This window comes from Urocitellus parryii, chromosome 9 (assembly GCF_045843805.1).
Source record: "Urocitellus parryii isolate mUroPar1 chromosome 9, mUroPar1.hap1, whole genome shotgun sequence".
Classification (NCBI taxonomy): Eukaryota; Metazoa; Chordata; class Mammalia; order Rodentia; family Sciuridae; genus Urocitellus; species Urocitellus parryii.
The window spans coordinates 55155769-55172760 of NC_135539.1; the positions used below are offsets into that span (position 1 = coordinate 55155769).

The 16992-nt window shown below is 40.6% G+C and overlaps 1 protein-coding gene and 1 pseudogene across 1 annotated transcript; both read left to right on the forward strand.

Annotated features, from left to right (window-relative positions):
• The first annotated feature begins 1452 nt into the window (after positions 1–1452).
• Positions 1453–3960, forward strand: LOC113196980 (small ribosomal subunit protein eS1-like; annotated as a pseudogene).
• Positions 3961–13562: 9602 nt separating this feature from the next.
• On the forward strand, positions 13563–16523 carry Gjd4 (gap junction protein delta 4). The gene is made up of 2 exons (XM_026409116.2): positions 13563–13738; positions 15397–16523. Exons 1-2 carry the CDS (start codon positions 13675–13677, stop codon positions 16521–16523), a joined length of 1191 nt encoding a protein of 396 aa, XP_026264901.2. The 5' UTR covers positions 13563–13674.
• The last annotated feature ends 469 nt before the right edge of the window (positions 16524–16992 follow it).

Sequence of the window (16992 nt, forward strand, 5' to 3'; positions counted from 1 at the left end):
AAAAAAATAAAGATGTTGTGTCCACTGAAAACTGAAAAATAAGTATTTTAAAAATTCTCTCTCTCTCTCTCTCTCTCTCAAAAAAAAGGGGGGGGGATCAAGGGGCTAGGAACAAAATGAATCTTTCAGGAGCATGCATCCAGTGGCGTAACTTCGTCCTTCTAGGTCCCCTCCTAAGGTTTCCATCGCCCTCCAAGAGTGCCACCAGCTGGGGACCAAGCCTTCAACTTGTAAGCCTTTGTGGGACATTTTAGATAACAAACTAAAACACTCCGTTGAAAGAAATCCTCATTCTTTATCAGAAACATAAAAAAAAGAAGAGGAAGAGGCCAGGGTCTCACTGTCCCTTTCAAGGGCCTACTCCAGATGACCTAAAATCCTCCCAGGAAGTCCCACCTATTAGAGGTTCCATTGCCTCCCATAGTGCCACCTTGGGAATCAAACCTTTACCACATGGACATCTGGGAGATACTTAAGGTCCAAACTACAGCAGAAACTGAGGCCACAGCGCTTCTGTGGGATGCAGGGTGAAGAGCTTTAACATCAGGCACCTAGCTGGGTGCCAGCTCCTCCATTTACCAGGTGGGTAAACTTGAGCCATCAAGTAAATGGCTCATAGAGATACAGAGCATTTTTGTCCCTCTCCTGTCCCTGCTCCTACCCAGATCAGTCTCTTAGATATAAAAGTGATCATTCTGGGGCTGAGGATGCAGCTCAGTAGTAGAGAGCTGGTCTAACATGCTCCAGGTCCTAGGTTTTGATTCCCAGTGCTGTTTAAAAAAAAAAAAAAAAGTTATCTTTCTGACAGTTGATGTCACCTGATCCAACTCTATTCTTTCACCTGTCATTCTATTTTAAACTCTTGTCTATTTTTCTCCTATGTAAGTGTAATTTTTTTTTTTTTTTTTTGCTTCATTGTTGTCTTTGCTTTCATGTGGAAATTGAGCTTGGTACCTGCATTGCCAATTTCTGTGGAGGTCCAGTCTGCATCAACTTCACCTCAACAAACACAACGGGATGTCCCCTACCTTCCTTTCCTTTTTCATTCCTTAAGAGAAAACAAGAATTAAAAAGACCTCTTGAGGAGATTCCTGTCTCTCAAATTGCTGGCATACAGCCAGGCACAGTGGCACACGCCTCTAATCCCAGTGGCTCCGGAGGATGACACAGGAATTGCAAGTTCAAAGCCAACTTCAGCCATGGCGAGGTGCTAAGCAACTCAGTCAGGCCCTGTCTCTAAATAAAATACAAAATAGAGCTAGGGATGTGGCTCGGTGGCTGAGTGCCCCTAAGTTCAATCCCTGGTACAAAAAAACAAACTGGCATAAAGGGTGGGACATTAGCTCAGAGAGGAATCATCAGTGGCTCTTTGAAATACCAGTGTCTGGGTCCTCTGAATATATCCTTCATTTGGGACAAACAGGCTATCACTTGTCCCAAATCAAAGTGGTCATGAATGTTTGGAGGGTGAGTGTGTCACAGTTGTGAGTTTTAAAAATAGATCCAATTCCTTCCTTCCCCTTCTAGTATTTCATGGCAGAGAGAGAGAAAAACATATATAATGGGATCACAAACTGGGTTGTTCTTGATTTTTTACAGTGCTAGGGATCAACAAGGTCTTCTTCCATGAGCCACATCCCCAGCCCCTTTTTTTCCCCCTTTCTTATGAGGTGGGGTCTCACTGTGTTGTTGCTTAGGCTGGTCTCCAACTCACGGGCTGAAGAGATCCTCTCGTCCCCACCGTGCCCAGCTTGATCTGTCCTTCTTTTTTTTTTTTTTTTTGTATTTTTTTTTTTATTGGTTGTTCAAAACCTTACAAAGCTCTTGACATATCATATTTCATACATTAGCTTCAAGTGAGTTATGAACTCCCATTTTTACCCCGTATACAGATTGCAGAATCACATTGGTTACACATCCACATATTTACATAATGCCATACTAGTAACTGTTGTATTCTGCTACCTTTCCTATCCCCTACTATCCCCCTCCCCTTCCCTCACATCTTCTCTCTCTACCCCATCTACTGTAATTCATTTCTCTCCTTGTTTATTTTCCCTTTCCCCTCACTTCCTCTTATATGTAATTTTGTATAACAATGAGGGTCTCCCTTCATTTCCATGCAATTTCCCTTTTTTGTCCCTTTCCCTCCCACCTCATGTCTCTGTTTAATGTTAATCTTTTCTTCCTGCTCTTCCTCCCTGCTCTGTCCTTAGTTGCTCTCATTATATCAAAGAAGACACGATCTGTCCTTAACAAGACTCCCTCGCCCAGTGCTGAAGTCACTGCAGTCACAGCCACCCACGGTTCTTCCTTCCTTCTCTCCTTCCCTCCTTCCTTCCCCCTCCTCCCCTTTTGTCTCCCTTCCTTCTCTTTCTCTCTCTTTTTCCTTCTGTCTTTCTGCTCTTGCCTAAAACAGACAAACAAATAAGAGGTAAATATGAAGAATAACTAAACCTAGATTTGGCCCTTGGACTGTGTGTGTTAAAGGGCTGGAATTTGGCAAAATGAGAAAGTAGCAGACACTCACTGGCCCCCCCTTTCCCTAACCAAGGTCCTTACCTTCACATAAAATCCTGCTTCCAGCCTTTTGGCTCTTCCAGCAGCACCATGATGGTTGGTAATCATAAACACACCTACAAAAGGCCGCAAGGGAGCCCAAAATAAAGTGGTCAATCCATTTTCTTTTGTTAGTGTGTTATCGTTATACATAGTATTGGGGTTCATTTTGACATAATCATAAAAACATGGACTGTAATTTACTCCAGTGAAGTCCCCAGTACCTCTCCTTTCCCCTCCCTCCATGCTCTCCCCTATTTCCTTTCCTCCACTCTACTGGCCTTCCTTTTGTTTTAGTTTTTTATAAATTAGTGCTTTATAGATATATATAAAGGTGAAATTCACTGTGGTTGATCCATTTTCTAACAAAGATTGATAGGATGTGAAAGCACCAACTATATTCAACATAAGAAATATTGAGAAAACATTAGTCACAATGTCTCAAAGAACCAAAATTGCATCTGAGGGTCTCAAGGGTCATGTGTTTGAAGTACATCTTGCTGGACTAGGGATATAGCTCAGTGGTCAAGAGCTTACCTGACATGCATAAGATCCTGGGTTCAAAATTGTTAAAAAGTAAATAAATAAAAATTGAGTCTTGCTGATCTGCAGAATGATGAAGTTGCATTTAGAAAACTCAAGCTAATTATTGAGGACACTGAAGACATTCAGAGGAGAAAAAAAAAAAAAACTGCTCTGACTTCCATGTCATGGATCTTATCTGTGACAAAATTCGTTTCTTGGTCAAAAAAAAAAAAAAAGGCAGCTCATGATTGAAGCTCATGTTGATGTCAAGACTACTTGTTGCATCTGTTCTGTGTTGATTTTATTAAAAATTACAATAATCAGATATAGAAGACCTCTTATATTTAGTACCATCAGGTCTACCAAGTCCAAAAGAAGATTATGGAAATCATGACCTGGGAGGAGCAGACAAATTGATTTGCAAGAAGTCGTCAATAGCCAGACACAATAGCTAGTCGTCTCCCAGCGACTCGGGAGACTGAGGCAGGAGGACCACAAGTTTCAGAACAGCCTCAGTAATTTAGCGAGGCCCAAAGCAACTTAGGAAGACTTTGTCTCAAAATAAAAAATAAAAAGGAGCTACAGATTTAGCTCAGTTGTTAAGCACCCCTAGGTTCACTTCCCAGTATTTAAAAAAAAAAAAAAGCTATCAGTAAATTGATTTCAGACAGCATTGGGAACGACACAGAAAAGGTTTGCCAGATTATTTCGTTCTGTCTTTGTTAGAAATGTAAAAATGCTGAAGAAGCCCAAGTTTGAATTGGGAAAACTCACGGAGCTTCATTGGTGAAGGTGGTAGTTTTGGAAAAGCTACTGGGGATGAGACAGGACATGAAATATGATGAATATGAACCACCAGTCCAAGAATCTGCTTAAAATTCAGATAAATACCAACAAATAAAAATCCCATTTGTTAAAAAAAAAGTCCTGCTTTTAAGGAATGGTTTTTCATAGTGAAGATGACTGATAAAAACCAGTGAGTTGCTTTTCTCATAAGCATTTTCACTTTGATCCATTTTAAAAGTCAAAGAATCTCAATCAGCTAACATTTAAGGCTAGACATGAGATGTTTTAAAGCAGGTGGTCCTACCCAGGGCCCCTGAAGTTGCCTTTGAGTTATCCAGGGAGGGAAATAATTGATACAATGCTCTATTTTTTCATCTGTTTTTATTACTTGGAAAAACACAAACATAAATGTGTATACCTTCAAATGTTTTAAAAAACAAAGCCTATATACTAGTCCCAAATAGAGAGGGCATCATCTCCACACACACAGCACGGGAACAGGTGAAACCTGTGATTGCAAAGCACATTGGCTGTGGCTTGCAGAGCACCATACGAGAGTAGCCAACATAGAGTGACAGTTGGAGCTTCCATGGGACATGGGGAGGTGTGCTCTGGGGGCAATGTAAACTGTTCTCTAAGACAAACCATGCAATATATTTTGTTTTTAGGTAATTAAGATTTGGACAAAATGTCTGGCCTTCTATACCTCTGGACTTCGGAAACTGTTAGAGTCACAGAGAGGTAGCGGCAAGTGGTTGATTGCAGTTCTAATTCCAAGGGAAGTTGAGTCAGAAAGGGTTAAAGATTCGAGAAATGGCATCCAGTGTGTTGTGACTGCTTCCCATAAATTGGCCATACCCAAAAGGCCAGCACTCTATGTAAAAAATAGGTAATGAGCCAGGGAGAGACTGGAAAAGGTGAACTTAATTATAGCTTCCATTAATGGAATGTTTCCCCTGTGCCAGGCATTGTCTTAACAACCCTGAGAACTAAGTGCTGTTATTATTTCCATTTTGCAACCAAGTAAGACCCAAGTGAATTGATGGGACTAAGGCTCAAGTCCACACCCTTCTATTGTATTTTCTCTACTCTTGATGAAGAGTAGAGAAAGTACTCTCCCAGCGGAGAAGTAGTGAGTATAAAGGGTCGTCAGACAGGGATGAGATCTAAGCCCGACAGGGGTATGGTGGGGCCAGGGTGGCAGGGGAAAGTGGCTGGCAGGGGAAGATGCTAAACTGAGGCTGCCTGGTGGTACATGTCATAGTGAGCATAGCACATCCAATGGCCTCAGGCGAAGGAGAACAAAGTCACTAGAAGCCATCCTGAAAGAAGATCAGGTACCTGGATTAGAAGAAACAGCCCTGGCAGGTCTCAGAGGCAAGAAGTTTAATTCTGCTAGAGGGTGGAGTACAGGGTAGGAGACTAGAAGATGAAGCAGGAAAGTCAAGGTGAGTTCAAGTCTCAGTGAGGTAATGGGTGGCTGCTGATGAACTTTAAGCAGTGCATTTTAATAAAGTATTCTAAGCAGATGGAGTACCAGTTTTTCCTTTAGATGACATGGTGTCACATATCTAGAGAGAGAACATGGGAAAGTGCCATTGGTTTGGACATGTACATTTGAGGTGTAAGCTTTCCAAGCAATGTCCAGACTGGAGCTGACACTCTACTTTCCCACACAATGCTTTCCTGAAAATTCTAATTATATTAAATATACTAGAGGCCAAAATCATCTTATTGATTCTGGAGAGCTTTAAAAAAGAAGAAATATTTAAATATACTTTGTGTCTAAGATGCAACTTTATTTTTTTTCCTTCAAGACAGAACACTGAGTTATCTAGTTTAGTCTAATTAATTCTTTGTTAAAGCCAAAGTTGGGCCCCTTTGGGTCTGTCTGCTCAATGCCCACCATCAATTGCTCAGCTCTAGGATGTTGATGCTGATAGGACCACTTTTGTTTTCCAGTTTTCCTCTAACTTTTCCAAAATAATAAGGGCAAAACATTAAATTAGGGAGGAGTTTGGTGACTGTGTCACAGCTTGACTTCAGATCCTAGCAAAATGGCTACTTCTTTCAGGAGATCGTCCCTAAATCACTTATGAGTTGAATAGTTTTTCTTGAGTTCCCATAAAGCAACACTCCATACTTTCCCTAAACTTCAGCCACCCCATGCTCATTTATTGCATTTTACAAGTATCTGGCCGGGCCCAATGGCGCACACCTATAATCCCAGTAGCTCAGGAGGCCAAGGCAGGAGGATTGTGAGTTCAAAGCCAGCCTCTGCACTTTAGCAAGGCCCTAAGCAACTTAGTGAGACCCTGTCTGTAAATATAATACAAAATAGGGCCGGGGATGTGGCTCAGTGTCTAAGTGCCCCTGGGTTTAAAATCTATCTTTCTCTCTCTTTTTTTTTAATGTAAGTAATGACACACAATGTTTTCCAATAGTCTTCCTTATTTTTTTTTAAAGAGAGAGTGAGAGAGGAGAGAGAGAGTGTGAGAGAGAGAGAGAATTTTTTTTTAATATTTATTATTTTTTAGTTCTCGGCGGACACAACATCTTTGTTGGTATGTGGTGCTGAGGATCGAACCCGGGTCTCACGCATGCCAGGCAAGCGCACTACTGCTTGAGCCACATCCCCAGCCCTATCTTTCTCTTGAAGGTAAAAAAATCTAACTCTTTCTTGATTGAGTTTCCAAGACGTGATGGAGTTCTTAGCTGGGCCTTAATACATTAATACAATGAATCTTCATGACTCCTTAAAGTAAGCACCATCTTTTCATCTCAAAGACACAAAAATTTCAGATAGATTAATATTTGCTCAAACACTATAAGCAATCAGAACAAGAACTAAATCCCATTCTCTGTAACTTTGAAGTCTGTGCTGTTTTCATCCCTATTACCTCTTTGATTACCAGTTATTGCTTTGATGATTAATTTTTAATTGATTTTATTCTAGTTTTAAATATTCCATCAGTAAAAGAATAGGCCTATTTGTAGCAAGTGTGGAAAATGCTGCTGAACACTTATGCAGTTCACATGAGAAAACTGTTAATACCTGAGAATACTTCCACTAAGTCCTTGTCTGCAGTGGGGCTCCTCCACTACTTCTACCTGTGAGCAGGATTCTCAGTGGTGTTCCTGAGAGGCTACAGGAAGGTATTTTGGTCCATATGCGCATAACTCATTTTATAACTCTTACAACATTGCTACCTGGCCATGGGTCCAAGTGAGTTAGAAAAGAGGGTAGGAATTGGCCAGGAGGGGATTGTGGCTTGTGATAATTGTGTGGCTGCCTCCTTTACCTGCTTTAATGTTTCCTTAAATGTGCCCCTTTAGGGAGGCTGCCAATGGCCACCCCATGAAATTCAGATGTTCACTTCTCTCCTTCTGTGCTCTATTCTTCTCCTTAGTATTTATCACCATCTAATTAATTTATTTTGCTGAAGATATTTATCTCCTTTATTGTTAAAGCTTCCCACTACAATACATGTTCAAGGGGATTTTTATCTCTGTCTCATTCTCTGCCATTTCCCTAGTGCCAAGAACAGTGCCTGAGAAATAGTAGATGCTTAGTAAATATTTATTAAGTGAACTATGTTCCTTGTACTACTAATAATATTTTGGAAGGCATTGAAAGTCAAAGGACATTGATAGATACAGTGACAAGGAAGGGGATCATTTTTTGTCTGCCTGAATGGTGGGAAAATATGTTGGATTTGATTTCAGTTGACATTACAGGAGTGTGTTCTCACACATTGCCCAGGACCATAAACAAAAAGCAAGCTAAAGTGGAGTCTTTTGCTTTCTTCACAAAGAAAATCCAAAATTTTGAGAGACTGCTAGGTACCTGTGCTCCCCTTCTACCTACAAGATCTGCCTTGCTTGTCTGCTCAGTTTCTGAAGACTGTCAAACACTTAAAGGGCTAACACTATGCTATTCAGATATTTGTATTTCTTTAACATGCTCGACAGGTAAAATTTTTTTCTTCATTTTTAATATGGTTTGTGTCAAAAATTCTCTGGTTAGGAGAGGGAACACCAAATATCATTTAAGCTCTCTACTGAGGCTGGGTGGTCTTGGCCACATTTTAATTTCATCTGTAATTAGAAAGATAGACTAAATAGATTTTAAAGAAACTTTCATTTCCAAAGATGCATAGCTCAACAGTTCTGTGGAAAATGGAATTTTGGCGTCCTATGCATTCCCTACGGAGCCAGTTTGCCTTGTGAGTAATGTAGTTCTGTGGACTGACGGGCAGCCTCGGAAGTGATTGGCTTGGTAGGTTTGCATCTCAAAGCCAAATGTTTAATTAATTACTGTTCTTAAAGATTGTAAGCAGGGGCTTCTTTGGTAAGCATGCCCTCCTTTGGCTTGGAGAGGGTGCGTCATTGTGTTATGATTGAGAGGATGAATTTGTATTTCTTCAGCGTTTCTTAAAATTTTTAACCAGTTCCGGGTTTGGTAGTGCACAACTGTGATCCTAGTGGCTCAGGAGACTGAGGCCAGAGGATCAAAGGTTTGATGGCAGCCTCAGCAACTTAGAAAGGCTCTAAGCAACTTAGCAAGACCCTGTCAAGGAATAAAAAGGTCTGGAGAGGTGGCTCAGTGATCGAGTATACTTGGGTTCAATCCCTGACACCAAAAGGAAAAAAAAAAAAAGAGATTTTACCTAAGCTTATTTTAAATGAGAACAATGCTTGAACATTCTTTACCTCCTTTGGTAGAGAAGCCATACCCCTCTGCTTATAAAAACCCAGTCCAAGTGCCATAAAAACAAGATGACCGATGCCATTTTGGAGGGCAAAAGACATTGGGAAGCTGTAATGTTGAATTGAACTGATGTTGAAAATGCAGTCCAACAATGATGGTGAGACCTTAGGAGAAGAAAAAGACTCAGCTGAGGGCACTTTCTTTCTTGTCCCAGTTGCTGATTTTTCTCTATAAGTCTAGTGTGTGTGGGTTGGGACTGGGGAACTACACAGAGGCAGTTCACCCTAGATCACCCGTGTCTGCGGTCAACTAGACTCTCAGGAAAGGAATCCGTTATAATGTATTTTCTTAGTAGATTTACATATGCAGATGGAACACAACTCTATGCATGATTCATCTGCTGGTGCAGTGGGTGAACATTTGTTTTCTATCCACAGTACTGAAGAAGTCATTTAAATTTTAAGTACAAGAAAAGCATTCATTTTTGAAATGAGATAATTAAGCTATTTTTTAAACACAAACACAGAGCAAAACAGGACATACCATCATTTATAAACCTTCCAGAAACTGAACTCTATTTCCCTTGGTGCCATTTGGCATTTTAAAGGTGGGGGAAATATTTTTCTCCTGCGAGCTTTCTGGACTGAATAATCCAGGTTATGGAGACCCTGTACTCCTCAACTTTCACTGGTACTTTATTCTTGGAAATAATCAGAATGATTATTGAGAAACATGATTGTCTGGTATTGTCTTACATGTTTTAGGTAGTTCCTCATTTATACCTCACAATCATTCCAGGGCTTTAGTATTGAAACTGGAAATTCCAAGATCACACAGTCACAAAGCTGTGTGATCCAAGCCATCAGACTGCAGAGTTTGTACCCTTAGCCTTAATAATCTATGCTACCCATAATTACTGTCTCAAAGACCAGATGTTTTGTAACACTTCTTTCTCAATGCAAACACCATTATGCAAGGTGAGACTTGGTCAAAGCATAAATAATAACAAATAGAAGTGGAAATATTTTGACTGAAGGAGGAGTGGGAGTGGGTAGGGTCTGGAGCTTCCATCACTCACCCCACCTTTTATAACTCTTGAGTCTTCATAGCTCGGGCTCCTAAGGACACATCTCTTTTCCAAATTGCCCTTTCATTTGTCTGAGCTTCTCTCTAGTAGATTCCTATTATTAAATGCTCTCAGACCTCATTTTGCACAAATTCCATATTCGCTAATTCACCTTCTTGCCGAAGTTCATTTGTAACCCCAAATCAATATTTGTGGTGCTGTCAAAGTCATTTTTGGACACAAACAGTACAGTGAAAAATTGGCATCACCCAATATACATATTTGCAGCTGAAGCTGAACAGATGAGGCTGTGCTTTCTTATTTCTCCTCCTACACTATAAATGAGTTTTTAGTAAATAAACCAAATAGTTTATTTAGTGCCATGTCTTTTTCACTTTAGTGCATTTTGTTGGTGATTTTGCTGTGTTAAACAGCCCCAAGTATAATGCTGAAATGTTGTGTTTCTTTTTTTTTTTATTGGTTGTTCAAAACATTACAAAGCTCTTGACATATCATATTTCATACATTAGATTCAAGTGGGTTATGAACTCCCATTTTTACCCCAAATACAGATTGCAGAATCACATCGGTTACATATTCACATTTTTACATAATGCCCTATTAGTAACTGTTGTATTCTGCTACCTTTCCTATCCTCTACTATCCCCCCTCCCCTCCCCTCTCATCTTCTCTCTCTACCCCATCTACTGTAATTCATTTCTCTCCTTGTTTATTTTCCCATTCCCTTCACAACCTCTTGTCTAGTGTTTCTAGGTGCAAGAAAACTGAGGCATATGAGTTTGATGAACTTCATTCACACATGAGTTATAATGCTGATGGCCATGAGTTATATGATATACTAAATAAGGTCGATGAACAAAAACACACACAGATATATGTTGACTGGTAAGAAAATGTTGTGACCAGGGGCTCATAGGAACAGTTCATAGTTTGAATCTTGAATATTCTCCAAAGGCTCATATGTTGAAGGCTTGGTTTCCAGCCTGTGGTGCTTTTGCAAGGTGGTAGAACCTTTAGGAGGTGGGGCCTGTAGAATAAGATTATCGAGGGCGTTCCCTTAAAGGGAATATTCCTCTCTCTTTCTGTTTCCCAGCCACCATGAAGTGAATAGGCCTCTATAGCCATGTCCTCCAACCGTGGTGAACTCTGCTACAACAGGAACAAGTTACCATGTACTTAAACCTCTGAAACTGTGAGGCAAAATAAATATTTTCTCTTATTAAATTTATTGTTTCAATATTTTTTTTCACTTCAATGGAAAGTTGGCTAACATAGAACCTAACATTGTATTTCCCCAAGGATTCATAATATTCACTAATTCAGAGTCTGTGACAACTTTAGAGAGCTTAATTACCACAAATAATGAGAATCGACCATTGAGATATATATTTATTTATTTTGTGGTACCAACTAGGGATTGAACCCAGGGGTACTTTACCACTGAACTGCAAGGCCAGCCCTTTAATAAAAACATTTTTGGAGACAGGGTCTTGTTAGTTGCTGAGGTGGCCTCAAACTTGCAATCCTCTTGCCTTAGCCTCCTGAGTCACTGGGATTACACATGTGTGCCACTATGCCCAGTCTAAGAGTTTGTTATAGGAAAAAAATAAATGTGCTTATTTAAATTGACCCTAATTCTCAACCTTATAAATCAAGTAATATTATCCTTAATTTATAAGTAATAAAACTGAGGCCTAGATAATTTGTCAATGTCACTGAGGAAGAGAGAGGTAAAACCAAAGCCAAATAGTAGGAGGTCCTGTTGTTTTCTTTCCTTTTGGATCACTGCTTCCATTTTGTGAACTAATCCTGATTTGGCATCTTGCGCAATTCAGCCCTATCGGTCTCTCCCTGCTGCCCGGGGGTTTCTTTTACATTGGCTTCTGCACAGCACTCTCCCAGATCTCTCTACTCCCAACAGCTGCCCAGTGGAAACCTCCCTATTGATTCTGGGATAATTTTATAGGAGGTAGCCAGATGCTGGGTGCTCCAGCCACATTCTCCTCTATCTCTTTTCTTGCTCCCATCTTGCTTCTGGTAGCCATTGGGGTCAAGATTTCTAAGTAAAGCAAAAAAACATTTCCTGCCAAGAGAGAGAGAATAAAAAGAAGAGAAAGAGAAGAAAGACAAAGAATGGGGAGAAAAATGGACCTGGAGGAAGAATAGCAAAAGCAACAGGATGGGGTGGGGACAGGCAGGGTTGGCTGCTCCAAAAGAGATACTGGGGCAAACCGAAAGATAAGGATGGGAATCAGAGCAACAGGCTTCGAGATGTGTCTATAAGACCTATGTAATTCTTTATATTTTAAAATAATTTTCATGTCTATAATCTTATTTTGCATATCATAACTATGAATATGTGAAAGGCACATTCTTTTTCTATTTTATTGATCAGAAAATTGAAGCATGAAACCTGCTAGTGTTCTGCTCCAGGTCATGCATTTTTAATGTACTCCACATTTGGGATAGATTATTTTTATCATGTAGCAAAATTTAGCAATTTTTCAGTTTTTCAATCTTTAAGCCAGTGTCCAGAACAGTCTACAAGGCAAAAAAAAAAAAAAAAAAAAAAAAAGTTCTCCTTTATTTTAAAACTTATACCACATATCTGTTTCAATACTATTAACTACAACTGCCTTTAATTTTATTGATCACGTCAAAGCATTTGACTAAAATATAGCAAAACCACTGATCATTTCAAGGGGGTCATGAAGGGAATCAGTCATGTGGGTGAAGATAAAAGCAGTTTTGTTATGCTCCGTTTCTGGGACTCTTTCTAGGGATATTACTAAAGTCAAGAATAGATCAGAAATGAAGAATAGATAGGGATAAAAGACTAGCTTTCATGGAAAATTGAAATCATTCCTTTTAAAGTCTACAACTTCTACACTGAGGCTAGATCCCCGGCCTTGCAAGATGGGTTCATTTCTAGGTATAAAGGCAATTGCCTTGATAAGATCTTGTTGGAGCTGTGATTGATGTCACCAAGTTCAGTTGATGGTATCTTCTTATAAACTTAATGATATTTATTAAGCAGATTCAATGGGAGCAATCCTAGAATTTGATAAGGCCAGGAGATGCAAAAGGAAAATGTACTCTATTGGAGGTTTTATAGGCCAGTTAGGGACTGGAAGACTACTGATGTAAGTTGTTGCCCTCACCCCCACACACATATGCAAGGCGCTGCCAGTGTCATCAATTGATTTGTGCCTCTCATGAATGCTGATACTTCTTATTGCAAGATGAGAATATCTATGAGATATTTAGTGACTTCTTCAATGCCCTGGGATTTGCACCAAGCCCTTAGTCTCTCAGTGAAAAGCTCTTATCATTTACCTGCCCAGAAAGGAGTCAGAGAAGAACAGAGTCAGAGTCTACATCCACAATGGGGACACACAACTGAGGTGCAGATTTATGCAGGCATTGATGGCATAAGAATTCGGAATAAGGGCAAGATCTTTGTATGAGAGTGTGATGATGGGTGGGTTATGCTTCCTAGAAAAGACAAAATAAACATTTTAGGGCTTCTTTCACAAACGAAGTGGTTGTGGAAATATTTGCAAGGAGGAAATGGCTTTTTAATAGAGAAACTTGCTTGGCTAGAAAACAAAAGTTCGTTTTTTTTTTTTTTTTCTTGGCTAAAAGTAGTGCTTCTATTATATCCTGAAGCGTCTGGCTGTCCTGGTAGAGACATCTGAGTACAGCCACAGGCCTGGAATATCCTAAGAGGGTAAGAATAGCCATAATAAGAAATGACTCCCGCCGTTCTGGTCCCTGCAGTTGTCAGGAATGCTGTGCCTCAGAGGCAAGCAAGTGGCTTAGGGCTGTCTCAACTTGGAGGCAGAGACTTGCTTCCTAGCCTGGGCTCAAATCTTTCCTTTCACAGCTACAACTCTCACCTTTGTAGCTAAAATACATTTATTTCTGCAAGAACTTTCCACCTCCTTGGTGAACACCGGCCTCCACATCTCCAGCAGCCTTGAGTCCGTGGTGGCGTTCTGGAAGCATGGAGAACTTGGACTTGTTGGGCTTCCTCATCATCACATTAAACTGCAATGTGACCATCGTGGGTGAGTATTGGGAAACCCTTCCTGTTCTGCTTTTGTTTTTAGGTTTGCATTGAATCTTTCTTAAAGGGTCAGTGTGTATCCTAATTTTCAGTTTGCCTGGCCCACTCCCCAAAGAAAGGCCACTGTTCAGACCAGAGGTAAGGGAGCTGTGGGTACCAGCTTTCCTCTAATTGTTCCATGGTTCCACCATCATGGAAGGAAGTGTTGGGTGAGGGCTTTGTTCTATCACAGGGTTTCTGCTTGTTGACAGGTGGGTGTTGAATCTGAAGGCTGAAGCAGGTGGATGGGGGTATTTTTGTATAACCCTTCTTCATTGCTAGGAAAAGAAACAATTCAGTAAGAACTCATGAGAAAATAATGCCTGGATTATGCTTTTTTCTCATTTATCTTTTTCAATTTTATCCTTGGAGCTTAATTTGTAAAGATTAGTAATTTCTCTTACACATTTTAAACCAAATCCCAGTTGTTGCCCTCGCCCCCACACACATGCAGTGTAGTTTAGTTACTTTTTTTTTTTTTTCATTTTTGCAACACTGGAATGTTACCCAGGCCCTTGCACATGGGAGGCAAGCACTCTACCACTGAGTTATTCTCCCAGCCTCCTAGTTATTCTTTAAACAAAAGAAATAATAGAGACGTCTGCACTGGATGCAATTGAATTAAATTTTCAGAGAGGTGCGAGGATCATAGCAAAAGGGATTGTCAAAAGGACTGATATATGCCTGAGATGTCATTGATAATTTCCTTACTCATTATTTTGTAAAATTTAAAGAAAATCAATCTGTTAAAAGTTAAGCAGATGACTTTATCACCTAATGATAATATTTTTTGAATTTAACTGCCTTCTCTTATAATTGAGTTTTGTTTTTCTGATGTCAGGTGATGTTTTCTCTATCTCTTCACAAAACACAATATTTATAAATTATCCTGGGTATGTTTTAAATGTGTTTCAAAATAGTTTATCCATATCATGGAAGTATAGCTTTAAAGTTATTTTGGGTTCCTAGATTAGTCTCATTCATCAATGCTAAATTAAAGAAAGACAAGCTTCGTTTTAATTTATAGTGACTGGAATGGGAGAAAGGAATTCTAAATTACTGAAAAAATGAGTATTAGTAAAGAAATTTAATTTCAAGGACCACAGAGCACATTAAATACAAGCCCTTTGATTGAATGGCAAACTTGTGAGCTATTATCGTAAATAAGGGGGATACTGAAATTAGCAGCATGTATTTGCTCAACACAGTTACAGGAATATGCTAAAACCCTTTAAAAGCTTATTCTTCTAAAAGGAATAAGATCTTACTTACATCATTGATTTGCTTAGCCAAATTTTCTTTCTGGGCCTTTTAGTCCAAGAGCTATGCCCAAAAATTTGAGTCAAATTGAAACATTTTTGGTATATAATGATCTTTAAAAATCTGCTCATTTGGAAGCATCGTACAAATGAGTTCAAGTGCAAATAATTCTTGTACATTCCCCATGCTCCGTAATTATTTATCAAATGAACAAACTAGCTGATACTGTTACTCTGACTAAATATCTATCTATTGATTTATCAGTTCTCCATTCTCAGCCCCAGGCAGTATTTAAAAACTATAGTTTAGAGGAACTGAGTTTGTATTTTGATGAGACCATTCTTGCTTTCTCTTTTCCAGGAAAGATCTGGCTTATCTTCATGATACTGTTGAGGATGGTGGTGCTCATCTTGGCAGGGTACCCCATCTACCAGGATGAGCAGGAGAGATTTGTTTGTAACACTCTGCAGCCAGGATGTACCAACGTCTGCTATGACATCTTCTCCCCTGTGTCCCATCTACGGTTCTGGCTGATCCAGAGTGTGTCTGTTCTTCTGCCTTATGTGGTTTTCAGTGTCTATGTCCTCCACCAAGGAGCCCAGCTTGCAGCCCAAGGAGCCTGCTGGTCGAATGGAGTTGCCATGAGCCATAAGCCTTCTGACCTGACCCCTGGGGAGAGGCACTGCCCACAGCCCTGCAGGGCGGGGTGTAGCCTGAGTGTGCCAGATTTCTCCTCTGGCTATGTCATCCACCTCTTTTTTCGGACCTTGATGGAAGCAGCTTTCGGGGCCTTGCATTACTTCTTCTTTGGATTCTTGGTCCCTAAGAGATTCTCTTGTACACACTCTCCTTGCTCCAGCGTGGTGGACTGTTATGTTTCTCGGCCCACAGAGAAATCCATTATGATGCTTTTCATCTGGGCAGTCAGTGTGCTCTCCTTCCTCTTCAGTGTCATCGACCTGATCTGCAGTGTTCGGAAACGGAGGGGCAGGAAGGGAAGCCCCAGGGATGGACACTCCTCCCCTGTCAGGAAGGAGTGTGGAGCCATGACTTCGCCTCCTCACCACACTGAGGGATGTGAGACCTCTCAGAGACTGGGGGAGAGGCTAGGTGAGATGGATGAGGATGGCAGATGGAGGGAAGAGGGGGTGCCCACTCTCCCTGGTGTGTGCACCAGAGGGCAGGATGCCAACAGCCCCAGCAGTAAATTGGGGCAGGTGGAGACCCCCGATGAAGATGGGAGTGAAGTGATGTCCTCAGCCAGTGAAAGGTTGGCCATGGCTCACAAAGAGCCTGGGGGCAGTTCCCACAGAGAAGTCACCCAGGACACCAGGAGCAAAGGCCTTGCTAGGTCAGAGCAGCAGCCCTCAGTCTCTCGAAGCCACCTGGCTGAGCACTACTCAAGCAGTCAGCTACAGCTCACTGACCGGCTGGCCACCTCTGGCAGCACCCCCCACCTGAGAACCAAAAAGTCTGAGTGGGTATGAAGAGAGACTGTCATGCACAGCCCAGCAAGCCCACTTCTCCAGCATGGGTGTCACTGTCCTGTGCAAATGATCACAGCCATGAAGAAACATACTCACCTCAGCAGGTGTGAAATCTGTCACTTGGTAGTTTATTAACAAGCAGACAGGTGAGCTGGCATAAGGAAAAATGAACTTCCTGGAAGACTCTGGTACAGATTCAATTTGGATGATGCTTGCTGTTGACAAAACAAAACAAACAAACAAATAAAACAACAACAACAACAACAACAAAACACTGAAATGCCTGCATCAGGCTGAAATAATTAATTGGAGACTGTAAAGTTTCTGATTATCATGAGATTGGTATATATGCTACACTCTCAGAAATCCTGTTATCTTATTCTTTTCCATGGTATTTGCTTAAGTAAAGCATGCTCTTTTACATTAATGGAGCTCATTAATATTTTGATATTTTCTGGTGAAATATCAT

Coding starts and splice junctions, on each gene's coding strand:
- Gjd4 (XM_026409116.2), top strand. CDS start 13,675: ATGGAGAACTTGGACTTGTTGGGCTTCCTCATCATCACATTAAACTGC. Junction 13,739..15,396: donor CTGCAATGTGACCATCGTGG/GTGAGTATTGGG, acceptor TCTCTTTTCCAG/GAAAGATCTGGCTTATCTTC.